Here is a 27,394-nt window from a genome sequence, read left to right as displayed (position 1 = left end):
AAAAATACCAGAGTACTGCACTGAGCTGATTTTGTAACTGGAGATATTTTTCTCTATAGTTTAGGGTCAATACCTTTGCCTTTTTTCAAGAATGAATAACCTTCGGCTCAGAATTCAGCTGAATACCAGGCTCTGCTCTTTTAATACAGCGAGATCCAACATCAATGCATCATTTGTCAGTCAGAGTTTCTCTAGTTACGTTTACAGAGTCAGCATAGAAGCTGTGTCTGATTGCAGTAAAAACACTTCTATTTAGAATCAACACACACTAGACTTCAGATCTGATTAAAGGCTCATTTACGGACAAGCAGATGAAAATGTAGCAGTACCACAGAAAATCATGGGGGGCAGTGTATCCCATAGTTGATGCGAGATGACCATAAGACACGAGAAATACATTTCAAAGGTCAGCTGTTTTTGCTTCTTTCTTTAGAGTCACAGTATCACATCTTCCTTCACCTCTGTGCGGCCCCCTAGTGGACGTATTGCTTGACAATCATGCCAACGTAAAGGATGCGTGTATGTATGTGGACACTAATGATTACATCATTTGAAACTGACATAACTTTGTGTACATAAAGTTGAGCCTTAACTCACTTTCTCTAACCCTGGGTCTCTTTGTACTGGTATATCTTGATGCAATGGTGCATGCTGTCAGACACAGCAAGTTGGCCCTCAGGTAGCAGTGTAAGACCACGTGGACTACTCAAGCCCTGAGTGACTATTGGCCACCCCGGTCCATGTGCTGGGTACCACAGGACTCTGTGTACCTCCCCCCAGTCCACTACCAGCACGTTGCCATCTGTATCTATACAGATGCCCCAGGGGCAAACCAGGACTGGTCCCATACCAGCACATACACCCAGAATTCTCACTGTGTTCCAGCCTGGCTCCAGAACTTTGATGCAAGGTACACGACCTGTTTCATTGCCTCTTTCGGACACCGCTATCAATCCTGAGCTCAAACAAGCTGCTACTAAGTAGGGGCGGTGGAATCCAGTCACCACTGTGCGCTCAAGACGGGATCCTGTTTTAGGTTCCAGCTTTAGAGCAATAAGGGTACCTTTCCGTATATCAGCTACCAAGAACTCATCCAGCCTGGTTACTGTCACACCTCTAGGAGCTTCCAGTTCATCTTTTGCAGAGCCCCACCCAGATCCTCCAAAGGTCTGGAGCAGACGACCGTGCCGGCTGAACACAAGTAGGGCCCGCTCTGCAGCGCAGCTCAGTGCAATCAAACCCTTAGCATTGACAGCAATATCAAAGTAGTTCCGACATCGTCTGGCAGATCCATCTGAAGTTGGGGAGATTACTTGCTGGACGACATTTCCCCGAGGGTCAGTCACCTGTTTCAAAGTTTACATTTAGTTTTACCCCAGTTGACAACAAAAAATTATCTCGTAGTCATATTGTATCTTGTATGAAAAAATTGTTATGAGGACACATACCTGGATGCGTGCATTTCCGCAGTCAACTATAAAGAGTTGGCCTTGTGGTGTGGCATGGATACCACTTGGCAGGGTAAGGTCAGCCCGACCTGATCCCTGCTTCCCAAACTGCCTGGTCAGATGAGCTCCTCTGGGGTTGAATGCTGTAAAAGATGGGTCCCCCTCCTCCTCCAACTCGATCAAGGCTGGTTCTCCTCTCTCTCCTCTGCCTCTCTTTGGTTCTTGAGAGGAACCATCTATGACAGACATTGATAAAGACCTACCCACAAGGGGTTGTTTTGAGCCAGCCACTGTAATTCTTCTCTGTGGCTGACGTAACATATGATGAGCTTTATATGAAGGGTATGAAAGGGTATGTCCAATATCAGAGAGCCTATGCCCTCTACCAAGAACTGGCGAGGTTGAGCTTGACATGGAGTTGAATTTGTTACACTTGACCCTCCAACCTCCTTCCTGATTATTCGACCCACCACTGATCAGTGGGCGTGTGTTGTGAGTCAAGTCCACTGCAGATTTTGATAAACGGCCGTTGTAGTTCAAAGAGCCTCTGTTCATGTTGTAGTCATGTGATGGGCTAACAATGAAGGTATAGTTGGAGTCAAGGCTGTCTGTAGGTGATGGTGCTCGGCCAGAGTCCCCAAGCGTACCTAGAGAGTGTTCATCAGAGGATTGGCTGAGGCGGGAGTGAGGTCGGCCCCTGGAGGTGAGGTCTAAGCAGCTTCGGCTGGTCAGAGGCTCTCTTGGACTCAACCTAGGAGATGTTAGTGCACTGTTGCCATGCCTCAAAAGTCTACTATTGGACTCTTGACTGACTTTTCCTTTATCACCTTCCTGGCTGTCCAAACTCAAGTAGTGACCCAGCTTAGCATGTCTTCTTTCTGGTGAGGGGGACAGCTTCCTACCAGAGACCAGAGAACGTGACCTCCTCTGGTTCCTGGGAGAGTAGTGTTTTCCATTGCTATTCATCTTGTACACCTGCTCCTTGCCTTCAGTATCCATGTTTGGAAGTACCGTAGGGACAACCAGATATACATCCTCCCCCTGTTGCTGAAAGGAGGCTGATTCCATATCATCATCTTGGGATGACTCCCAGTCAGACTGTTGAAGCCAGGGACACGTCTTCCTTGAGGAGACCTTTTGTTCCTCTTCTGATTCCAGATCACTCCGGGTAGAGAGACTGATCTTTCTAATGACCCTGCCTGTTGGTGACGTCCACCCCTGTCCCAGGATGCCTTTCTCTCCTGCAGCACCTTGATCATTTTTGTCTTCACATTGTATCTCCTGTGAATGTAGAGCACAAATTTGCCCCTGTTGTCCACAACCTCCAACATGCAAGCACAGACTTTGTTCTTGCATACGGATATCTCCAAAGCTGACAGCGTTTGGTTGGGAGCTAGGCTTGAAGTTCACTTTCTTTAGAGAAAGAGAGATTTCCCAGGGTTGTAGAAACTCTGTGACCTCCTTCAGAAGCAGATTCTGATTATGCCCACTTTGATCCAGACCTGGCTGCTGACCAATTCCTTGCATTTGCTGCTGAAGTTGGGTTAGTCTGCAGAGCCTTCGTTCCAACAGGGACTGGCTTACTCGGACTGCTGCCATGTTCTCTCTCAGGACCTGCTCCAGACGCTGCTGAGTGTCCCGATGGTCTTGCTCCACCCTCTCCTGCAGGCGCCGTTCCTCTCTGCGAGCTCCCAGGATGGCCCGCTCTACACCCCGCTTCACAGATTCAGTCTCTGTTGCATGACGCTCTTGAAGTCGACGCAGCTCTGCCTCTGCCTGGGCAAGGTCGCAACGTGCCTGTGTTGCCCAACATGAAGAAGACTGAGGCAGGAAAGCAGGGGAAGAAATGTCTGACTGACAATCAGGACTGGGGCTGTGTGCTGGGTTAGGGGAGTTGGGGTTGCAACCGAAAGGAGTTCCCACAAACATCATCACGGAAGGACAGATGGATCTTTTCTTCTTTCTAGCATTCAGTTTGAGTTCCTGCAGACAGACATGATAAAGGGAAAGAGAAAAAAAAGGACATAAACAACAAAATCGTTAACATATTAAATGCTTTGTTTTTATGCTGTGCTGAATCATTACTGTTTCCATTTCTAAAAAAGACTCAATTGTACCAATACAGAGATATTTTAACCAAAGTTATTTCTCCTCCTACAATTTGAATAACTGAGCCACATTTTCTCAATGAATCACAGAACCTGCAGGTTTCTTATTGACTTACGCCACTGAGGACCATCAGGGTAAGATGAACCTCAGTTTTAAGCACTGATGTTACTTGGCAACACCGGCTCAGCACCCTTATAAAAGGAATTCATACCTTAAGATGTCGCATGCCCAACAATTTCTCAGCAAATCATAAATTAATGAAGTTGTATTCCTCACAGAAATGTATAATCAGCTGGTTAACGTTAGCATCGGCAGACATTTTAAGTGGATGTTAAATGCAGATGGCAAGTGAATTTATACTCTCTATATATATGATTTACAATAGCTTGAACATTTCACTACATTATAATAAGAAATACTTTCATCAGACTTTATTTTCTTCACGGGGAAATGTGTGACAGACACTTGAACAAAGAATGTAGCATAATCAAATTCGGCACGCTCTACTTCAGCCAGGCAAAGGTGATGGAGTTACAACATTTTTCTAACCAGATGGGTCTTTTATTAGAGCTACTGTTACGCTGCCAAGTGAACAGATGCTTATGGGAAGGTGATAGAGCGATGAAGGAAGGTCATGAGAGGGACGAGTGAGTGGGCAGGACGAACTAGCACAGAGGAGGAAGAACATTTTGGGTTTTGCACTGAGAGAGCATTAACATTTCAAATGGTGGCGAACAGACAGCAGCGTCCAGAGTGAAGGCTAGAGTGGGAGGTAAAGACACAGCCCGAGTGTCAACACAACAATACTTCTCAACTCCCCACTTCTGAGAGCAGACGCCACTTTGATATTTTATTCATAAGCAGTACAAAGTGATGTAGAGAAACAGCAGTGAAAGATGTCTCTCCTCTCTGTGATGTATTGTGAGAACACCGGAGACCCAGGGCGCCATCACATAATAAATACTAAGTGATTTTCTGACTGGTAAACTGACTATGATACAGTTTAATACCGGACACATTAATAATTAAGCTTTGCGAAAATAATTAAGCTTTGCGAAAGAATCTGTTCTTCATATGTGGAACTTGTACGAATTTTGAAGAATTCTTCCAGCGTCACTGGCAGTGAAGTTATTTATGATGAGGAGGTGACAGGTGTACCTGAGGCACCGTTCCAGCCCCATCTCTGTGTCACAGACCAGGTTTCCGCTCAAATTACCAAACTACATTATAGATGAGGAGGGTCCAGTTGCGCAGGACGACTGGGTTGGATCAAGAAGACGCTCAATTTGCAGCTCAGTGTAACGACTCCAACTTTTCAAATGATGAAATTAACAAAACTATGGACTCATTTAAAATGGCTGTCGACAATTATTCTCGTTATGTTTGCATTTTCTTACAAAATACACATGAAATCAAAGTCATATCCTAATAAAATCCACTTTATAATGAATCCACGATAATCTCATTTTGTAGAAAGCTGAAAAAACCAAAGTCCACCCTCCTTCTTACCTGTCGTCAGGTACGAGCACTGCCTCGACCCCATGCTCCACTCGTCGTCACCTCGTCTCACCACCCGTCCACTTTTACCATCAACCTCTGGCCCATCGCTCTGGCTCTGTCCTCTCCGATTGGCTGTTGCTGGGAGACGGACAAGCTGTCTCCGGTTTCCTCTGTGTGCAAACGCAGAAGCGTGTCCATCCACTCTTGACGTTTTTCTCGGTCTTAGAGCTATGTGCTTTACGCTTAATACTTGCTGTGTTTTAGATGTCTGAGTTAATAAAAGAGGAAGAGACGTAAATAATAACTAGGAGTACTGAGGAAATGTATTAATATTTTTGCTTTTTTTCCTGCATTAATTGTTTTCTAGGCTCAGTGTCGTGTCTGCGTTTGAGCCACGTCTCTATATGATCTCAGTTCTGCTTCTTCATTATCAACTAATCGATAATTCAATTAATTGTTTCACCGTATGTTCATCAGTGCAGATGTCTTTGACCCCTCAACACCCAGCATGTCTGTTATTTCCTTTTGTTCTGTTAATTCAAACCTGCTGCATTTATTTATTATAGATTTTTTTTCTCCACAACTTTACCAGTAAAATAAGACTGGAATCCCGGTGACAAGACTTACTAATTAATCACCTGATTACATTTATTTAACGGCCATATAACTGGAGGCAAAGATACACCTGCACCGTCAGTCCTGAGAGAGCCGGTGATAAAGGGATCAGAGCCCTGGGTCAAAGGTTTAAATGGCTCAGTATCCTGGTTTCCATCAAATTGTTTTTCAAAAATCAGCTTTTACAGGAATCTCAAACCAGCATATGCAGTTTTATAAGCAGGAAACTTAAGAAACTGGAAATTGAGATCAGCGAGCAGGTAAAGGGGCTCCACCCTCCAGCCCCTAAAAGCATAAATAATAGATGAACACTGCTCAGTATTTTTGCAGTGAGCATGCTAACTTGCTTACTATTGGGATCAGGCTCAAGGTGTCCCAAGAAAAAATGTAAATGTCACTAGATTTTTCTATTTCACAAAAAGTAAGTTTATGTAATTTTCTCCCTGCTACTGGAGATTTTCATATTTCCAACCTCCCATAATTAATTCAAATAAAACAGTGGAGGGAGAGACAGGAAAGAAAGGACACAGACACATGCGATATTGCTAGGCAAAGAATTTATAAATTAATAAAAACATTCCCTTTGTAGTGTTCTTCTGACAGCTTTATCCCACTTTGTATTTTGTCCTTTTTTCTAATGATTTCAAAATATAGAAAAATATTTCTGACAACATTCAACATCATTACATTATTTTAGCGTGATTTTCATTCTGACCCGTTGATTATTTCACACACCTCTGCATTTCTGACCCATTGCTTTTTTTCCCCATTTTTACAGTATTTACACATTAAATCAGTCCACATCATCTTCTCAGATTCAAACAGGGGACATTAGAGCATGTTTGCATAGATCACAGGGGAGAAATATTAGTGAAAAGTCAAAGCTTTCCAAAGAAAGAAAGAAAGAAAGAAAAATGAGTGAAGATGCAGTACATCCCATGATAAGCAATACAAATCCTTGTATTAAAAAAAATTCTAAAAACATGGCACAAAGTGTTTCTGACACTAAGAGAACAGGAGTGAGAACAGATTCTAGTTGAAGTGAAAAAGGGAGTTGCTGAACTGAATGATATGTGCGTTTGAAGTTAAAGGGCCTCACAGCTTTGCTACATGAAGCTAAGCTGCTTTTAAGTTGTGTTGCTGTTGTTTTTACTTTTATATTTTGTGTTGCATTGTTAAATAGAACAGCCAATCACAACACACCCTGAAACAAAATTAAAGTAAGTGACAGTTTTACACTTTGGTTTTATGTTTGCAGTGTGTTTCCATGTACCCTTCAATAAACACAACACAGCAACTCAAAATTAAAATGCTCTGAATTGAAAAGCAACAAAAAAAACAATTAATATTCATCTGACAGAATACATTTTTGAGTGAAAATTTGTAACGTTCAAGTAAATCTGTCTGAAGACAGCGGGAAAAAACGGACATGACAATTTTTTTGAAGCGTAGCTTTGGGTTAACACTCTGCACCCTCTTGGTCAGTTTACAGTCAAAACATGATGAAATACATTTTTTCTTTTTAATCAACAGTTTTATCAAGCAGATAATTTGGAGTCTTGAGTTTAGGTCAGGTGAGGAAACAAGGAAACTACTGTGGAAGATCTAAACTGCCAAAATTTAAAATAAATATATTTCCTATATGCAGATAAAAAAGTAAAATACAAAAATAAATGAAAAAAATGAATACAGTTGGGTGATAACAAATACTGAAGCTAATTAATGATTTAACTATCTCGTTAATTCAGAAAAACAGCAGATTTTTTCTCTCAAGTGAATTCAATAGGCTTCCAAAGAAAAAGGCTATTTATGTTTATGCCTTTATTTATTTATGCATTTCTTCACTTCTTAATTAATTTATAAATGTTTCTACATTTATTAATTCAAATATTATTAATCATTCGTCATTTGTTTATTTTATTTATTTTTTATTTTGGCAGTTTCGGTCTTCGATAAACAGCAACTGACTGAGACGACCTGTTTATCAAATCATTGTGTTCAAAAATATGACTCTACACATTTTGAGGCCCTAACATGTTGTGGTACACAGGCTATATATTATATTTAACCTTTTAATTGAGTTCATCACTAGTTTGGTTTTCTCTGTCACTTCATGACAATAAGATTTTTGTTTTCTTGTGGCCATTAGAAGAACAGCAGTTAGAAATGTCTGCTTTGGCTTCAGCGTCCAGCTGCGATAGTTGCTGCTTTAAAAAAAAAAAATCTAAATCCCTTTGTCAAATGCAAATTTAAAACAGTGTCAGTTAGTTATTTCACTGTGTGAATTTCGATTTTCTATATTACGCTCTGCTTTCATCTGACAAATCCCAGGTAGAAATAATCCCCTTTAGAAAAAACACCCCATTACAAACATTGTCACAATTATGTCTTTAGTATTTTTTATAATGAAAAACTAGAGAATGATAAAAAATAAATAAATACAAAGAGTTCAAAGTGAAAAATGACTGTGGAAAGTGTAGACATGGGAATGGGCTAAAATCGGAAGGATTTTCTTTCACAAAGGATCAATGCCGACCACTGAACTTCTGAAACTCAGGGTCACTGAGCAAAAAACGTTTCCCTGTCCAAGCTTCATCTGGGAAAAATAAAATCACCTTTTTAAGAATAAATCTGGATTTTTACTTGCTTGTTATTTTGTGAACAGAATTTTACAAGAAACTACTAAATGGATTTCCACGAAACTATTTGAAGGGATGGGACATGGGTCAAAAAGGAACCCATTTAATTTAGTCACAGATCTGGACAAAGGGGCACTTTCTTTAACATTGCCGGATAGAGTGTTTAGGGTCCCCAAAAAAAATCCAGATCCAGCTGATTTAAGTGTTTCATAAGGGGACTGTTGGGCCTTGGCAGAGATCAACGCTCTACTAGGTGCAGCTTTTCAACGTATAAATAGTGCTTCATGAATAACTTTTAAGACCAGGTCCCAAGAAACTGTCTGCGATTGGTTTTAAAAAGACAGGGAGATTCCAATGTTGTCACAGAAATTGTTCTTGGTGTCTACATATGTGTATGAGTAACATAAAACTGACTCTAACCACTTACAGGGTGACTGAGCGACATTTACCAAGATGCTTAAAATATGCCCGAACTTTAACAGAACTCTTAGTAAGTTAGTGAAATGAAAACACAAATCTTGAGGGTAAAAGTAGGGGAACTTTGTTAACTGCGCCACCTTCTGGCCTTTCTTTCCCCGGAACGAGGGGGAAATGAATCTTGTTCTGAACACATGGATGAACAACAGACTAGGTGAACAGATGGAAGGACAGAAGGCAGCGGGTAAAATACAGAAGCGATTTCTCTACGAATTTGATTATAGAGCAAACATTCAGTGTGAAACATGTTCATCGCTGTTGATCTCTGCAGGCACCCGGATGACTCACTAAAACCACAAAAAAACCTACTGCATGGAGGCTAAAGTAAGCTCGGCACTATTGCACAAACCAAAGAAAACTTACCCTACGCTATTTAATCCATTATTTAATCATAAACCTGATCTTAACGGGCATGCAGAGACTCCTAACTAATGGTATGTATGGAAATAAACGTGGGGGGTTACAAAATGTGTCTAGAAATTGTGTAGAAAAATGATGAAGAACTACATGTACAAACAGGAAGATCACGGCTATGGCTTTGACAAGTCGAGGCGGCTTCGACTTGTTGAGAAAGAGGACATCTGTGAAAAAATGATGTGGTAATCAGTTTCAGAGATTAAGACTTTGCAGGCAGTTTCTCCGCTGCTGAAAGTTGAGAGAGGATGGCGAGTATGTGCAAAAAAACAAGTTACTTCACAAAAAGCTGGGCCATGGGCAGTTGGATTCAACAATGCACTCACACCGGTGTCGTGCTTCATTTCACAGGTTATTTTCCTGATAATCTTCTAGAAAAATTACAGACCTGTAAAAATGAAGAATCACCGTCTCTTACAAAAGTCCCCACACGCAACATTTTCCGAGCCTCAACGTTGAAAGAGGATATTTTAACTTGGCAAAATCTTTTAACACTTTGACTGCAACTTCATTCAATCTCTGACACAAGATAATAAATTAAAAAAGCCGCTCACATCACAGGCACTGACTCCTCCACATCCTCTACACACATTTAATACTTGGTACCTAACAATGAGATGAAGTGAAAGTATAATTCAAACCAAACTGGGTGTGAGTGTTTAAAAAAAGAAAAATAGCAGCATGTTATATTTCAAGATGAACGCTTGTATGTTCAGTTTGGCCCTGTCTCATCCGAAGAGACAAAACATTTTGAAGCAGATTAAAACCTCAACCTGAAAAAGGACATGAAAAATCGCTTCTTATGGAGCCTAATTCTTCGCTCAGACAAAAGATCTGTTTAAAGAAAAGCCATGAATGCCTCAGTAGGACCTTTTCCTGTCAGTTCAAAGTAAATGGAAATCATCAAGGAAAAAAAACGTAATCCTTCCCTTCTCGCCTTTTTCTCCCCGACTCTAAGGTCTTTTGAAAAGACTAAATGACACATTAAAAAGGTATGAACTGTGAGGCTGCGCTGCCTCTTCAATCCCGCTGACTTTGTTTATGGCAACAGGTGAATGGCTTAGCGACGGCCTGATGACTCAACGCCACCTTTCGGAAAAATGGAGTCACTTTTAAAAACAAAGTCACAAACACAGTCACACCTGCTCCCACATGTTGCTGATATGTCTAGAAAATGGTGCAAATGTAAAACGAAAAAAACACATTTCAAACAAAATGTAAAAAAAAGAATTTCCAGTACATTTGTGATGGTCGTGCTGATTCACAGGAAAGAAGGTGGCACTCTCGCCTCACCTCTTCCAGTTCTCATCTCGTTCATTGAGTCTTTGCAGCAGTGGAGCCTTTTAGAAACAAAATGGACACTTGAGGTTCTTCTTCAATGTTACTTTGTCTTCTGCGATTGTTCTCTATTGGCCTGTCCTTGATGGAGGCGGAGAAGCTGAGTGGATCACTTTGTATTTCATCGTCTAGCTCACACTTTCAACGTTTTCAGTTTTTTGGTGTTTGTTATAATTTTGTTGAGGATAAAACCCTCGTCTCCTCTGTGCCGCCTGAAAGCACCTTTCATCTTAAAATATAGAGCACTGACTAGCACCAGTATGTGCACCTATTTCTTTATCTGAGGCTTTTATACCATGACATGGTATGTGTATGTACAAGCTCCCAAATCTCAAGAGACTTTTGTGTGTATAGAATGTAAATATAATACATGATATGCACACTATCATTCGTTTACAGATGAGGACAGTACTTCTAGTCCTATAGGCTTCCTATAATGATTTTGGTACAAAATTTGCCACTGTTTTCCTCTGTGACATTGCAGACGACCTCATCAGTGACTGAACAGTCTCAGTGCTCCAGTCTGTCCTCTGGTGATGGGTGAATCCTATACAACTCTTATTTTACAGCCTAGACAAAAGGAAATGGAGGCTAAGAGCTAGATTTGAGGAGTCTGTGTTTACCATCTATTCCTCCACCTCCTGGCTCTGGGGGAAGGGCAGGGTGACGGCGTGCTCTTGAGCCAGGGCAGCCAGCTCCTTGAGGAACTCACAGAAGATGACGGCACAGTAGACGGCGTTCTTCACTCGCAGTGCCTCGGCTTGCTTCTCCAGGCCTGATGCCCCTCCACTGCCCCGGAAAAATGCGCTGGTCAGTGATTGGCTGCCATCCCGTACGTGTGCCAGGGCCAGCTGAGCGGCATTCCGGGCTCGAGTCGGGCTGTTGGTGTGACGAAGGATCAGGTCCCCGAGAGATGGCTTACGACTCTTCACTGGGAAAACAACAGATTAAAGCAACACTAAGTAGCTTTTTCAACAGCGACCTCTGTGGTCACAGGTGGGATTTATTTCTGTTTGTAGTCCAAGCCATTTAGCAGTTCTCAGAAACAAACAAATATCAATCGCTTGACTTTATAGTTGCACTCACTGAACTGAAACACGCCGAATTCTGTTTATTTGCTAAATATTGTAGATAAACATTGGTTTTAGTGACCTATAACATATTGTAACATTTTTTAACTGACCTAAAGTTCGGCTTTACCCTTGGACTTACTGGGCCTGATTCCAGAAGTTTAAGCCGCTGTCCAACCTCCAGTTATGTGCAAAAAAAAAACTTATCAACTCACATTGTAAGACCTTAATAATTAACTGAGCCACAAATATACATGTGAAAAGGGTGTTTGTATACGTAAGTTCAGTCTCCCTGGTTTCTATTCTCACCTAATGAATCCGAGCGCCGCAGGGGGGGAACAGCTGCAGGCGAGTCGGTCCAGTCCACTTTGCCTCGGGCCACGAGGTACTGCTGGGCTTTCTTCAGCATGGCAGGGAAGTCCTCATGGGAAGCTGCAAACGCCTCGATACGATTCTTCACAGAACCGAGAACCTAAAGTGGATCAGGCAACAAAGCTTCAGAGTTTTGATTGATGTTTACTGAACAGCTGTCTAGTTTTTTTTTTATTGATGACTATATCTGAATGTCTCATTTCTGACTTTACAGAGTCAGGCAGAGATGAAAACAGTCTTGGTCCATGTCCCATCTGCTCACATGAAGGAGACAAGGTTTTTTATCTATACTGCAGCCAGTCAGTAGGTGGCAATAGAGATAATTTGGCTTCACTTTTCTGAGAGCTGTCATGTCGTCCATCTTAATATACAGTCTATGTCCAGTCCAGTACTAAGCAACCATTTACAGTTTCTAAGAATAGAATATTGATGAAACTCAAATATCAAATGCAAATATGACTGTGGGCCTGGAGCTTGCACAGAAGTGATGTGGGCAGGAAAACTACACCTACAAACAGGAACCTAAGAACTGTCATCACTTCAAGAGCAAATACAGAAACTATTATCTCCAGTTTGTACTGAATACGTGGTTATGAAATGCAGTGCAGTTCAAACAAGGGCATTATAGGCCATCCTGGCCTTTATTTCCCAGGTGTTGAAGGGTGCAGTGTACCTGGATCAGTGACTTGACACTGGGCTGGAAGACCATATTGGTGTTGAGCAGGAAGGACCGCAGGAGGGGCTGAGGGTAGCAGGCCAGCTGGGCCACGATGCCCGTGAGCAGGATGTTGACATACAGTGAGTTTTGGAGCATGTTTTCCAGCTTGGCAAACAGAACCACCATAAATGGACCTGCAGAGGCAAAGATGAATGCATCATTGGATGAAAGTGGAGAAATTGATTTAAACTGCATGTGACTGAAGTCAGTATGAAAAAGCTGAGGTAGTGCTTTTACAGCTTGTAATATGAACTATGGAATTTATGGAAAACTGAGATATATACTTGTTACTGAACATTTAGTCCAGTATCCTTCACAAAATAATTTGAAAAATAATTTCACAAATGGAAAAACTAACTTTGCCTTTCAGCGACCGAATTAGGTTTGTATCCTGTTAAAGTATTTAGTATTTCAGCGATTGGACAGGATCAGCACTTGTGCCTGGTGATCAGTGTGGTAGATTATACAGTACATCATTTTGTAAGCACTAATGTAGACACTGTTAAGATAAACTAAAATCAATGAAACTATAACCAAATCCAAAAATGTCCTGGAAAACATACTACCGTGTGAGTCTCACCTGTGTATGGCTGTGAGGCCGGCTGGTTTAGTGGTCTGGCAGGACTATAGAGGCCCACCACATTCCCCTCTACTTTTGTGTCACTTATCAGCTTTGCCTCCAGGGCCGAGGACGGCTGCTGTTCCTCCTCCGGCCGCTCAGCTGTCAGGGACTCTCTGTTTGTTTCCTCCTGCAGACAGGCTGCTCTGCAGCGTTCCTTCACCCTGTCCTCCAGCTCTCTCAGTTCCTGTGTGAAGGCCTCGATGCTGATGCCCTGACCATTGGTGTCTGGAGGGAGCTGGGGGTCCCCTGGGGCCTGCTCAAGCAGTTCCTCGATGAGACTCTCGACAGACTGCTGCGTCTGGTTGGCTTCTGGAAGATCTGAGGTTACACTGTGCGAGTTTGAGGTGTCGCTGGTCAGCAGTTTGGTGTCAGATGTTGGTTGGGAAATTGAGCTCTGTGAGGGAATCTGGTTAGGGCACAGGGATTTTGCATCACTGATGTCACTGCTGTTAAAAATGGATTGGGGGAGACTGGTGCAGCTTTGTGAGGGACGTGTGACGAGGGATCCGTTTTGATTTGAATTTTCATCCAAATACTGTTGCTCCCCTAAATCTCTCTTCACTTTCTTTACCTCCAGACCTCTATCTCGACTGTCTGAGCATCCGTCCCCCTGTCCCATTGTTCCATTATACATGGCCTGGTAGCTAACAGTGATAGCTGAGGTGGGAATGTGAGGAGCTGGGGACGAGGCGGCATGGGAACTTGTTAGAGAGGTGGCTGAAGACGAGGAAGACGGGACGAGAGGAGGTACAGGTTTCGGCAACAGCTCCTCCCTCTGCAGGCTGCGTTTCTTGGAGCGAGGCGTGAGGCTGATGCAGCTGTTTTTGCCGATCGTAATGTCCCACTCTCCGCTGTCTCGCTCCGAACTGCTCCACTCAGAGCGTGCAGCAGCCACAATGGCTGCCCTCTGCTGGACGGGGGGGGTGTTACTGCTTCCTCCCTGCTGAAAAGAGAAGTGCTCAGGCAACATGGCCATGGAGGGGGCGGAGGTAGGGGGTGGTGGGGGTGGAGCGGCTGTGATTGGGGAGGGGTTTTCTCCATCATAGGGTGCTGACCAGTCTCGGCAGGCCCAGGAACAGAGCTCGATGCCTCGTCGGGCATCTTTAAGGTACTCCAGGTAACCCGAGTCCCAGTCCAGACACTCTGTGTACGTCTGCAGCTGGTGCATTGGGCTGTCCGGGGATAAAGGGTGAGAGCTGGCAGGACCCGACTGCAGCGGCTCCATGCTGGTGGGCGTAGAGGGACCCCCTCCCCCTGATCCTCCTCCACTGCTCTGCTGGCGGATGAAGAAGGCTAAGCGGGATGGGGTGCTGGGTCTTGGTGGGGCAGGAGACTCTGTACTTGGACTGTTCAGCACTGTATGATATAAAAATACAGGAAAAAAAAATGTTTACTTTCTATCGTCACTGGTAAGATAAGCTCATATAAAAACCAACTTTACAAGGCTAACAATGTACAGTGTTAGTGAGCTTTTACCAAAGTTTTATTCATTACAAGAAATTTCTACAAAGCTCAGCTGTTGTCATGACAATAAAAACCTTTTATTAATATTTTATACTCTTTAAATACTTAATTTGTTCACATAAATGAACTGAACACAACTTTACCAAATACTCTAAACACTTAAGCACATGTTAAATGGCTGTCAGATATGACAGGCAGATTAAAAAGATTAAATCACAGCAGCTCCTCTAGATTATTCTTTGTTGAAAGCTACACAGTTATGTACACAGTACATATCATCCAAAAATGGAAGAAAAACCTAGTGTAGTATCACTAAACACAACATTTTCAAGGCTAAACTTAAAAGACAGCTGCTACCTTTGTGTAAACAACGACCTTCTCTATACATAATAAAAAAATATTATTTTGCACATTACAATATTAATCCTGACACCTACAGGGCTCAGTAGGCAAGTTTACTAACTTTCCATTTTTTTGTTAATCTCAAAAAAAAGAGTAAAGAGACTAAAATAAATGAAAATTATATGAATGACTATGTTTTGAGTTTTCACAGCCGGAATTGTTGTCTACGTGTTTTCAACCACCACAGTTATTCCCTTTCCACTGGTGTTTGTTTCGCACCTTTGCCCCAGAAGGCATTGTCCTCGTCCCGCTCAGCAGAGGGCGCTGCATCCAGCCGACAGCACTCAGGGATCAGCGACAGGAACTTGTCTGCTGACTTTCCATAAATGTCTGTCTCCCTGATGGCCCGACGCTGACTCAGCATGACATGGGTACAGGGCAGTAGATACCTAAGAACACACACACACAAACCACTGAGTATGCAGAACAATATTTACAACCCACTCTGTGTTTTGCATATCAAATGAGCCGAGGGAAGAGATGAGATATGCAAACGTACCTGAGAACAAGCTGCAGCATGATGTCTTCACAGTGCAGAGAGAGCAGAGTCCTGAAGAGGCTCAGTGAGACCATGCACAGCTGCATCACACACATTAGAAAAATGGTTAGAAAACTGAAATTATTCAGACAGTTTACATATGATATGACAGGAAAATCCCCTCAGAGTTGAAAATTGCAAGGCTTTTAGTTCTTAAAAGTATTACATTTAAAGATGTTGTAATACTTTAACCAGCAGGAATGAAGGTATTTTTAATAACCTGGTTCTCAACTGCTGTAATTTAAGTTCCCTTTTTAAAATTATGACCTAAACCATATGCAAAAGGCAATGGATAAATAAACATATTTTTTATTTATATTTTCTATGTTACAATCTTGTACTGGTTATTTTTTCCACAGCTAGCTCACAAGTTTTTGGAGCGTTCAAATAACCTTACAGCATATTCAGAATACTGAGCGACCATCGCAGGATCTCTGACAGAGAATACATTAATTATTTATTTGTTACAGTAATAAAAAACTACTTTGAAGTGTAAGTGCGGCCCCTTTCGTCAGTCGGGTTGCCACAGGGTAATGGTATCATGCAAATTATGACCAATGAAGTTTTCTTTTCTTTTTCTGAAACACTACAGTACGATTGACTCAGAGAACAGAATGTGTGTATTTTGAGGGATCAAAAAGTATGAACCTGACGATTTATGTGCACAATTCATTCTTGATGTCTTTTCAAAATACACACAATGAGCAGCGAGGCAGTCAATAGATGCAGCAGACTTGATGACATTTTCTATTGTTTGTTCTGAGAAAAAAAAAATCCCTCGGTATTCTGATGCAGTCATTTTCAATCAATTTCTGTTCACAGCCCACTCACCACCCCCCCCCACCCCCCACCACCCACACACACACACACAGTTTATAAATACGGACCCTTGAATTGCTGCTGATGCGTGTGAGCAATGTGTCCAGGATGGTGTCGTTGTCGTGGCAATGCAGCAGGATGAAGCGCAGGAAGGTTTTGAGGAGGGAAGTCTCTGTCACACTACGCAGGAATAGGTCCAGGTAGGCGGTGCTGGCAATCATCTCATCCACCGACGACTGGGAAAAAAACATTCACGTAAAATGCTTGTGATTTGATTAATCTATTACAATCCTCCCACAAACCCTGAGTGGTATTTAGTCATGCAGATAGTTTGTAGTGCCTCAAAGCATCATAAATCCTTGGGAAGAGTTTTCTTTTTACATAAAAATACTTCAAACTACTGCCGACAAGTGGTCTGCAACTGTGATCTTATTATCTACCTTATGAAGGGCGGGGCCCATGACAGGTACAAGGAAGCCATTGTGGAGGTAGTCCAGGAGCTGGGAGCGGACCAGGGGGTGAGCGACTTGCACCACAGCGTTGCAGAACTCCAGCGAGTTCATGAACAGCACGAGTGACGACACACCGATCCAGTCCTCCCGCCGCAGGGCGTGCCAGTCGTCTCCCCGAACCTCAATTTTTCTGGGCAGAGAGGAGTAGAGAGCGCTTAGGCCCGTTGCTAACACCTGAAGACAGACAGAGAGGCATTAGATGGGACTGGTTATTCTCAATAGCCACAGTGGTGCAGAATATGTGTGTGATATATGAGCACAATAACTTATATAAGTTATATAATCACAATTTTTAAGAACATGAGGAATTAAGTTAAGATCTATGTCAAGTACGACAGATATCAATGAATATCCGAGTCCTAGAATTACTTGTACTATGTACTGAGATAAATTATGACCGAGGTGTTTAGAGTCAATTCCATCTTGGTCATGTTTGTAGTTTTATTACAGCGTGCTGCTATTTGTAGGGTTGAGAAAGAAACAAAAACATATTTAAGACCTAATATAGAATATTTTGACATATTTAAGACTTTTTAAGGCCTGAAATTCACACTGAGCTTTAGACTTGGGCTGTTTCACTACCCGTGGAAACCCTTTGATGGTCAGTCCGACTTTGACACGCGGGTCAAATGGGTTGGTGTGAGAGAGAGAATAGGAGAGTCAGCAACATTGCAAAACACAAAGTTTTAGCTCTTTTATTTTAGTATAAAATTATTTTTAGACAAAGCGGATTTTAGCGGGATTTAGAACGATGGTCGTGACATCAAGATGCACACACACCTTCATCTCGCACAGAGTCACAATCAGAGTGAAGTTCATTGGTTAACAGTGGTGCAACCCTGCTCAGTAAATACAGTTTGAAGTGCAATGAGTAAAATATGACATCTAATGGCAGCTGTGGGAAACTACAACAACAAAGATCAACATGGCTCACTGATCTCCCTTTATAAACTCCGCTCACTTATTTACACTTCACAAATATACATTAAATAAAGAGTGTTTTTGCGTTTTAGAAGAAAAAATGTAATCACCAAAAAACGTCATCCAGTCTTCAATTTTAAATGATTTTTGTTTTCCTTCAGGAAGTTTAGACATTATTAATTTGTGTTAATCAGCAGCATCTGGGTGATACAGTGGGTTTTAAATGCATTTTAAATGTGTTTATCTTATAGATTGTAAATGTGTGATGTTGACTGTGGTGGTTATTTTTTAAGACGTTCACAGGAAGAACTCTGAGCTGAGACAGAGCTGATAGACACAGATAAGGATGGATGGTTTGTCAAAATGCAAAGTCATCTACTTCCTCTTCCATTATCACACAGCATCACTGATGCATCAGAAAGGGGCAACACACACACACACACACACACACACACACACACACACACACACACACACACACACACACACACACACACACACACACACACACACACACACACACACACACACACACACACTTTTCTTAAAAGCAGTGTTGAAAAGAAGCCAGAGACCCACATTATAAGCTGTCCTCAGCTATCGCATCATTAAAGAGCAGGTTGTAGTCATGTGCATATCATAGCTCTTTTCTGTCAAAATCAACCATAAATAATAGAGCATGTTATTTCAGAATATTGCTAAGTACTTAAATTGGTTGATGCACAAGTGGGATAAAACCATCATAGCATCAAAGGGGGAAAAAAGCAGGAGATTTACAAATATTTCCTTTTGAAAAACACAGGGAATTATCTTTTGGATGGAAATTGAAAACTTGACAGTAACTGAGGACGTTTTAAACCCAAGTGAACAGATCTGTTGGTCTTTTGAGTTGTGAGCAAGATAATTAATTGATACTTGAATATGAGTAAAACAATTCTACCTCAGTAGCTTTCTAAGGCTTTTGATTCAAGTATGATTTCCACCCAACAGGCTGTTTGGCTCTACCAGTGTGTACTGGTGGAAAGAAAGAATAAGACCAAAACAACAAAAACACACAATTCAAATAAACATGCACCAGACTCAAAACAGCAACAATTTTCAGCTGAAAATCTCCAAATGAACAATTGATGAAACTCCCTAAAACTCACTGGGGCTGAGATATACATCAATCTGAATAATTATCACCAAAACAATCCCACAATATTGATGACAAAATGAAATACTGTAATAACCAATAAATGCATCTCTTCTAAATTTGTGTCAACACTCATCTGGACAATGATCCTATTATCACAATTACTGTAATTACTATCATCTCAAATTGTGATGATAGTACACACATGTGCGGTCATAACAAGGGAAAACAATAAAATCACGCACATTTCTGGAAATAAAAAAATGTAGCAGCTTTGCGGGAAAGAAAAGTCACGAAACATATGAGATTTGAGCTCATCGCTTACCGGGCAGAAATAGGAGTTCTCTGCGATGTAGCACGCCACGGCCTCGTGGCTGGCAGAAGCCGCCATGACCAGCAACAGCGCGTCTCTGGCCTGCTGTCCGATCGCTCCGTCGCGGTGGATGAATGGCACGAGGAGGGAGAAGATCAGCAGGTTGGTGGAGCCCTGCTGGGCTGGTGCTGCACGGAACAACATCTCTAGAACCACTGGTTGCCGGGCCATGGTCACGCACACCTGGTGAGGTTTAATTGAGTTGCAGTAAAAAAATAATACAATATGACATATGAAAAATAATATCCAGATGAAAAATATGGGACTTATCGATCTTAGTCAGACTGATATAAGTTAGGCAAACAGCCTCTCCGGAAATTCCCCAGAGTTCAGTGCATTTCTGAAAGCAGGTTAAGACTGTAGCTGTGTCTGCTGCAGAGGAGCAGGTCTATGCAGCCGACTGCATAAATTCTCCTGACGTTTTCGCCTCGCTTTTTGCCACCATTACCTCCATGAAAGACTGTTCAACGTGACTGGTCTATTCACGCCGCCGTGACACAATTGGTCTACGAATGCAGCCGACGAAGGAAGCGGCCCCTAAATTGAGATAGAGCTTGATGTTAACTGGTGGTGAGTTTACCTGGTTGAGCAGAAGTACCAGGCTGTTCTCCAGCACTGGAGGACAACCAAGATCTGGGTCAGCACAAGCTCCCATCAGCCTCAGCAAGGGGTGGAGAACGGCTGTGTGCTGTAGCAGAGGCTGCTGGGACTGGCCGATGAGCATCTCAAAGAGCTTGAGCAGCGCCCCCTGGCTGTCGGGATCCAAGCCGCGGCGGAGGTGCCACTGAACTAGGCACTCCAGAATATTCTCAGTGACCACCAGCTCCAGTATGGGGCCCATGGGTGGCACACTGGGGCCGCCCTCTGCGCTCTCAGCAGGCCTCTCCTCTGCCAGCAGACACAACATCTGGTCTGTGTGATTCCTCACTGCTGTCAGGTCGTCGCTGGACGATGAAGGCTCGTGCTGCTCCAGCACCCAAGAGACCTGAGTAGAGGACAAGTGTTTTTAGTGTAATGTTTAACTCTTAACATCACTGTCTTCTGATGAGGAGTTAAAAAATAACAAGTGTGGCTTCTGACGAACACTTAATTATATTTCGACTGGGTTAAATAATTTTTTTTTTTTATTAAGTGGGGTAATGAAACCTTGTTTCATCATAGCAGACATGTTGATGTCACAGTAGGTAAAGCATATGATTATATACACTTAAGAGTGGCTGAATGTCATTTGGCAGATCTTGTCAAGGTCCTGGCATTGTCTGAGGCTCACTCCCATAGTGGCTGTGTCCAAAATCAATATGGGGAGTGGTGAATGAGAGAACAAGGGAATGATTCAGGACACAGCCAACACTTAATACTGGGGCACTTAAAGAAAACTCAATGAGACTGGCCGATTAAATAAAGATTAAAAAAACATAGCCTCCATTATGGCATTAGTAACAAGTGTGCCGTTCCTGCCATGACAAGACAGAATGTATTTACAGAATTCCTTTTATGTTATTCACTGAATTATAAAAAGGCGTTGACAGATCAGTGACACTGCAAGATATTTTTTCAAGATAGAATGAGACAAAGTTGTGTAATAAGTGTGTAAAAACTGAACAAATAGAGAAGCCAGGGTGTTATCAGCACATAACAAGCGGCGCTATGTCAGCACGATGAATCTGCAGATCTGCCAACAGCCTGTGAAGATAAGAGATGCTCTTCTTTGGGGTTTAGCAGCTTGACGTGTATGGTTAACATACAAGCTGAAAATTAAGAACATCATTTATTCAATCTAATAATCAAGACACAGACCTTAACACTTTTCAAAAAAATGCTATTGCTCCAGCTTCCCTCCTCTTAACTCCTGCATGTTATGTACAGTGCTAGGAATCTGGCACAGACATGCAGAGGTAATTTATCATCTTGTTAAGGCTATTATCAGTTATTATCAGCTTCTTTTATAACAAACTTCTCCATGAACAATTAGTGAGAATCCAGCCAAAATACAGCATCCGGCCAGAATCTGTAGAGTTCCAAAGCTTCCACATAACAAGATCCACCCTCTACAGACTTATAAGAATCCGTCACACATCTTTTATTGTCTCAGAGCAAACTGACCAGTCACACAGTGCCAAGGCTCAGTAACCTATAAACCTTCAGTCAGTGATTGGACATGAGTCAGTCCCACTGTTAAAGTAGACCAGCTGAATGTGTCTGTAGTAGTTCTTCACTTGGTGTCTTGACAGATAATCATTCACTGAAGGAGCATTCAAATTCTAACTGATCTCCACCCCATGTAAACTTTGAGCTGAGTCACATCCACTGTAGACATAATGATCAAGAGTCCTAATTGTCATCGTTTTTACTCCTGTCTGTTTGTTTGTCAGCAGCATTGTGAAAACTTGGTGGAAGGAAGGGAGATGTTCCAAGAAAAAAACATTACATTTGGGTTTAAATCCGGACAAAGGGGCGGATCCAAGATGTACTTATTTACTTTCTCTAATATTGCAAGATAGGGTGTTTTTTAGTTGTTTTTTTTTAAATCTCCACCAATTTCTTAATATAATTTGGTAATAAAATAATTTATTAAAAATCAGTTCTTTGAGGGGACTGATATCTATGAGTGTGTGCAACTGGCTTGATAGTAAGGCCTTGACACAGATATGTGCTCTACTGAGTGCCATTCTAGTTTCAAACCACGGTCTACTGTGTAGAGTGGTTTACATAATATTGTACAATTTGGGACTTTTTCTGATGGCCTGTGTGGTTGTCGTATACGCTTTATGGCAAAGCAAAACACAACAGATATGCTTCCGTCACATCTCAGATAGAAAGTTAGCCAATAAAATGTTTTTCAGCAACACTAATATTTAGGTCTCCAGCTCACCTGTCTCCAGTGATTCTCAAACACCATGAGGCAGGTCTCTGGGTCTGCGGTGCAGGGGCTGGAGGGGGCGGCGCTCCGGCCAGACCGACTCCCAGAGCCCCGCGGGTTCAACCTGCTCAGCCAGCTCATAATGGAGCCAGCGGGCAGCAGGTCAAAAGTCACACAAACTCAAAGAAGAAGGAAGGGGGTTGAGTAAACGGTCAAAGTATTACAGAAATTAGGAGGGAGGAAAGGGAAAAGATGACCGAGGAGGGAGAATAAGAAGGGGAGGGGAGGTGGGGGATGAAGGGGAGGAAAAGTGTTTCCAGAGAGAAGGCGGCAAAGGAGGTCGACTGTATGGGCTGTCACTGCCAGTCAGTGTACGTCCAAGAGAAGCCCGCTGCTGCTTTAGAAACTGTGTGACCCTGTCCTCCCTGTAGACCCTGTCATCCAGTCTGAAGCCAACACCACTCCATAGCCGGTCAGGACGGGCACTCTGTTTAGAGAAACAAAACAAAAACATCAACATCAACATGCAAACTTTATATTTCCCAACCATTCCGAGCCTTCTATAAAAAAAAGATTACATTTTAAATCAGTGTAAGCATTGGCTCCCAAATCACCAGATCGGTCAGGCTCTAAACAAAAACAAGACAATTCAGCACATGAATGGAAAAAAAATATGAATCCATTATTTCTTACAGTTAACATTTCTACTAATAAGCAAAAGTGTGAAAGAGATCTTATACATTTATATATATATAGAATATTTAAAAGCATCAGGGTCACAGCACCACAATAAAAGTGGAAATAAATAAATGTGTTAGTATTGTAGCAGATTGCAACCAATAAAAAACCCTCCCCTTCTTGCAATTAGGAAAACATAAACTGTTCCTTGTGGGCTACTGTAGAAACATCGCAGTGCAAAATCATCTATGTAGATATGTATGGCTCATTTCAAGCTAACACAACACAATGATCCTTAGTTTAGGTCATTATAAACTCATAACTCATCAAAACATGATAATTAATATTCTATTACATTTCTTCCAATTTAAAAATCCTACACACTGGTCCTTTAAGGTTACATTCCTCATGTACTTGTTATTATTATGACTGCATCATGTGGACCGAAGTCATGAGACAGGAGTAACACATTTGATCACCTCTGGTCCGACTTCCCAAAATCAATAAGTGCTTTTCTTCACTGGATTTCTTATACAGCAGCTGTAGGACAAACAACACTATCAAAGTGATTCACGGCCTGACATTGGGTGAGTCAAAGGTAAAAGATTCATTATTCATTCATTATTCAGAGAAGATTCAGTCTTTCAAAGCACTAAATGAATCTTAACCAACAAAGAGTAAAAACAGATATATCAGAATGAGCCTTCAAATAAATTTCACTGAAAATACAACCAATGTTTCATACATTTGATTAACTTAAACACATATCAGCTAGTAATAAGAGCTGTCCCACATATGGATATTCAAAATGGGCTTTATTTCAGTTCACACACAGCCTCATTAAAACAGCCATAAAATAAGTTCAAAGTTCAACAACACATTCCACTCCAGGGAAGGCTGCCTCTGAGTTTGTCAAAGGTTAGTGATCAAAACACAGCTTGCTCAGGCTGTAAAATCTCATAGCACAAAGTCTACAGGCCAAGAAATGCTGTCTCTGAAGTTCAGACACGCGGGAAGTTTGTCCAAAAGTTTTTGTGATTTCCTGCAACGTGCACAAATGGAAAACCACACCTGCTTTCTGTCGCAGATGTCCAGGTGTGCACAGGAGTTAAAACAGGCAGCACAGCTCTAAAGTCTCTGCTAACTTTCACCATCAAATTTCTACATCTGCCGTGTTTTTTTCACAGTTGAACCACATTGATCACATCTATGTCCCAGATCAGCTTTAAACCTGCTGTGAACCACAGCACTGAAACTTGCTTCTTCACGCATTTTAAAATCACCATGATAAAAGTGGTCGTTAAACACAGTGTTTAATCAACCTCTTGTACTAAAAACTACCTCCGTCACTCGTTCACGTTGACAATAAGTTTCTCACCTGGCGTTCAAAGGTTGTCGTCGCTTAAGAAAATAATTTACAACTTTGTTTTCTGAGGAGGTTAACCATACATCATCCAAACAAGGCCTACATGGGAGACGTTCAAAAACCATGTCATACTCAACAGAAACATGTTATTTTTGCACTCAGGTTCAATATCTGTTCAACATCAGTTCATCTGTCGAGGCTGTGAGACTGACTGAGGCGAACAGAAAGTTAACCTGCAGTCCAATTGAATCTGGAAACATGCGATCAAAGAATAAGTGAATAAAAAATACTTGAACAGTGTTTCCCATCTAATTTTTTTCGGGCCAGTGGTACTCACAAAACAAATCATGAGGAGCATAAAGCAGAAAATCGTGAAACTCTCAGAAATGTAGGATCAGCAACCAAAAACTTTCACTCTCAGAAATGTTTTTTTGCAAAACCTTTTTAGCTGTGTGACCTGAGCTTGAATCATTGCTCTACTTTATCTTCCTTTTCTTGGGAAAACTTTTAGCTGTGCAAATTTTCTCTTTTTAAGATGTTTTGGAGAAAGATTCCATCATGATATGGAAATCGACCCTCATTATTACATTGGTGTCATATTTACTTGTTTCTTGGTCTGGCAGGGATTCTCGTCAGCCTGAGACTGTACTATTATAGTGGAAACACTGCTGCACAGTCTGAACAAGCATTTAATGCTTTCCATCATTTGAAGTTTTTGGTGATCTGTGAAAATACCTAACCCCCACATAGTTGTTGAGTTTGTATAAAACAGAAGAAAAAGGAGGTGGTCTGATAAACTTGATTTTATATTTGTGATAAACCTACAGTAGATAAGGAAAGTGGAAAAAAAAGTCAGATCAATCCACCTAGTTGTTTAAGTAACCCTGCTGACAAACAAACACACAATGAAAACACGTGTCTCTAAGTATGTTCCTTGGTTTTGATCTTTCCCTTTTTCATATTCATATTTCATATTTGAAACCTTTTTACTTTAATATTGTCTATCTTTACCAGGACTGCCTGAAAGAAGAGATATTCTACCTCTAAAAATATAAATAAATACCCTCCTTGGCTTTTTTTGTCTTTATGCATTTCAATTTATTTTCTTTTTTGTTTCCGATTCTTTCAAATGTCATTTTAACGTGTTCTAATGTCTCCTTAAATATGCTCTCTTCTTATTTGAATTACATTTTTAAATGTTTTTATGTTTATTTACATTATATATCAAGCACTTTGAGCTGCATGTCTTGTATGAAAGGTGCCATACAAATAATATGTATTATTATAGTCTGTTTCAGTACAATGCACTCAATGCAGTGTGACCTTAGACATTTGCTGTTGATCAAAACAAACGGATCTTCTCTATGTGCGTGTATTTAAATGTCTGTGTTAACTGCTTCTGACACATGTGAAGAGATGGACCATAACTTCCTGTGAGCTCCAGGACAAACAATATCCACTTATTTAAAGACGCCGGCGTCCACACACAGCGTCAGGCCGGAGACAGCCATCAGTCACTGCGGTGTTGTGGCTCATGTGCCCCCCCCACCTCAGTCTGACAGACAGTTAGCAACGAGCTGTGCAGCCATCAAACAACACGACCTTCCTTTAAAACCTTCCCAGTTTGTTGACACCGTGTCGGGAACGTTAGCTCTTCACATGTGATCCCTCAGTCATCGCCCTGCACTGGATCTCATATTAGCCGCTTACGTTGGACTACGCCTGAAAACAACAATCAATGCGTTTCAATGGCGAGATGATGTAGCAGGCTAGTGGTGGATACTACACAGATGATTAGCCGACTCTGGGACGTCAGCCATGTCTGTGCATCCAGCTGGAGGCGTCTAACGCTGGTTGGCGCAGGAGTCACTCACCTTGGTCGTTTGTATCTGTCTGTCGTTACGAGGTGTCCACAGAAACCTGCTAGCTGCCTGCTAGCGAGTTAGCGCTGCTCGGGGGCTAGCGGCTAGCTGCTAATGAATTCCACAATGTCAGAGCAGTGAAGGGGCGAGCAGCGACACAAGGACCCGGGGACAACCGCTGGGTTCGACCGCACTGAGCCGGGGCAGCTGACGAATGAACCACTGCTCCTCTCGGGCTGCCGTGCATCCTGTTAGCGACAGATAAACATCCCATCAGATGATTCCTCAGACACTCTCCTCTCTCCCGCAGCCATCTTGCTTTGACTCCGCCTACACGGCCCCGACTCACGCCTCCACACCGCGGCTCCACGGAGCTGTGCGAGCGGCGTCAGGAGCCGGAGGTGAGCCGCTAAACACCGTGACCCACTTCCACAACGGACTCCTTCTATTATTAGGGGCACCTTTAATGTCCGTGGGTTGTATTTGTCAATTTTACTTTAACAGTCACTTCAAGCAACGAGCAAAACAATATTTGGGCACATTTCTCTTTCATTTATTACAAAAAGTAAACAGGTTCCATGACTTATTTAGCAGAAAACATGTATATTATACTGGAATTTGCAGTATAATATACTGTCAGATTTGCTAAATACCAAAATTTGCTCTTCACATAAACCCGTAGGATACACGTTTTTGTATATTATTGGCATCATTACTTGTGTAAATCATTAAAACATGACAAAGGTTTATCAAAAACTGTTTTTATTATTACTATACATTAAATTAGTCACTTTGTGTGTGTCCGAGAAATCTCTGTCAACACCATAAGATGCCATCTCCTTTCTGGAGGGAATGTTGAATACTCTGAGGAAAATTTCTACTCCTCCTCTTCGATATTTCATCAATATTATTGTTTGCACTTAGAGCGAATTAACTGCCAGTCCACTGTGTTATCAACATGTTCTTGTGTAATTGCTTTAAATAATATATTTACAAAAGTGTAGAGAGCGTGTATGAAACCATGAGATAAGTGATGACATGTTAGCAGCTAGCAGTTAGCACAAGGGCATAAAATGAAATAAATGTCAACTGTGTTATACTTGATGGGACAATGTTGGTATGGTTTATTGGAACAGTTTGAC

General features: G+C 41.8%; 1 protein-coding gene across 1 annotated transcript; it reads right to left on the bottom strand.

Moving 5' to 3' along the window:
• Window positions 1–6,212: 6,212 nt before the first annotated feature.
• On the bottom strand, window positions 6,213–26,611 carry fhip1b (FHF complex subunit HOOK interacting protein 1B). The gene is made up of 12 exons (XM_035173864.2): window positions 26,265–26,611; window positions 22,359–22,833; window positions 20,067–20,471; window positions 19,439–19,669; window positions 16,986–17,231; window positions 16,614–16,781; window positions 15,688–15,767; window positions 15,408–15,577; window positions 13,281–14,678; window positions 12,656–12,834; window positions 11,920–12,082; window positions 6,213–11,471 (listed from the first exon to the last, which is right to left on the bottom strand). The coding sequence occupies exons 2-12, from the start codon at window positions 22,485–22,487 to the stop codon at window positions 11,167–11,169; spliced, it is 3,474 nt and encodes a 1,157-aa protein (XP_035029755.2). The 5' UTR covers window positions 22,488–22,833; window positions 26,265–26,611; the 3' UTR covers window positions 6,213–11,166.
• Window positions 26,612–27,394: the final 783 nt, after the last annotated feature.

Source organism: Hippoglossus stenolepis, chromosome 13 (genome assembly GCF_022539355.2).
Source record: "Hippoglossus stenolepis isolate QCI-W04-F060 chromosome 13, HSTE1.2, whole genome shotgun sequence".
Classification (NCBI taxonomy): Eukaryota; Metazoa; Chordata; class Actinopteri; order Pleuronectiformes; family Pleuronectidae; genus Hippoglossus; species Hippoglossus stenolepis.
The sequence above is the reverse complement of the archived record's forward strand: the minus strand, read 5'-3'. Positions and strand labels throughout refer to the sequence as shown.

Coding starts and splice junctions, on each gene's coding strand:
- fhip1b (XM_035173864.2), bottom strand. CDS start 22,487: ATGAGCTGGCTGAGCAGGTTGAACCCGCGGGGCTCTGGGAGTCGGTCT. Junction 12,835..13,280: donor GGCCTCACAGCCATACACAG/GTGAGACTCACA, acceptor TTGCCTCTGCAG/GTCCATTTATGGTGGTTCTG. Junction 11,472..11,919: donor GCGGCGCTCGGATTCATTAG/GTGAGAATAGAA, acceptor TTGTTTTCCCAG/TGAAGAGTCGTAAGCCATCT.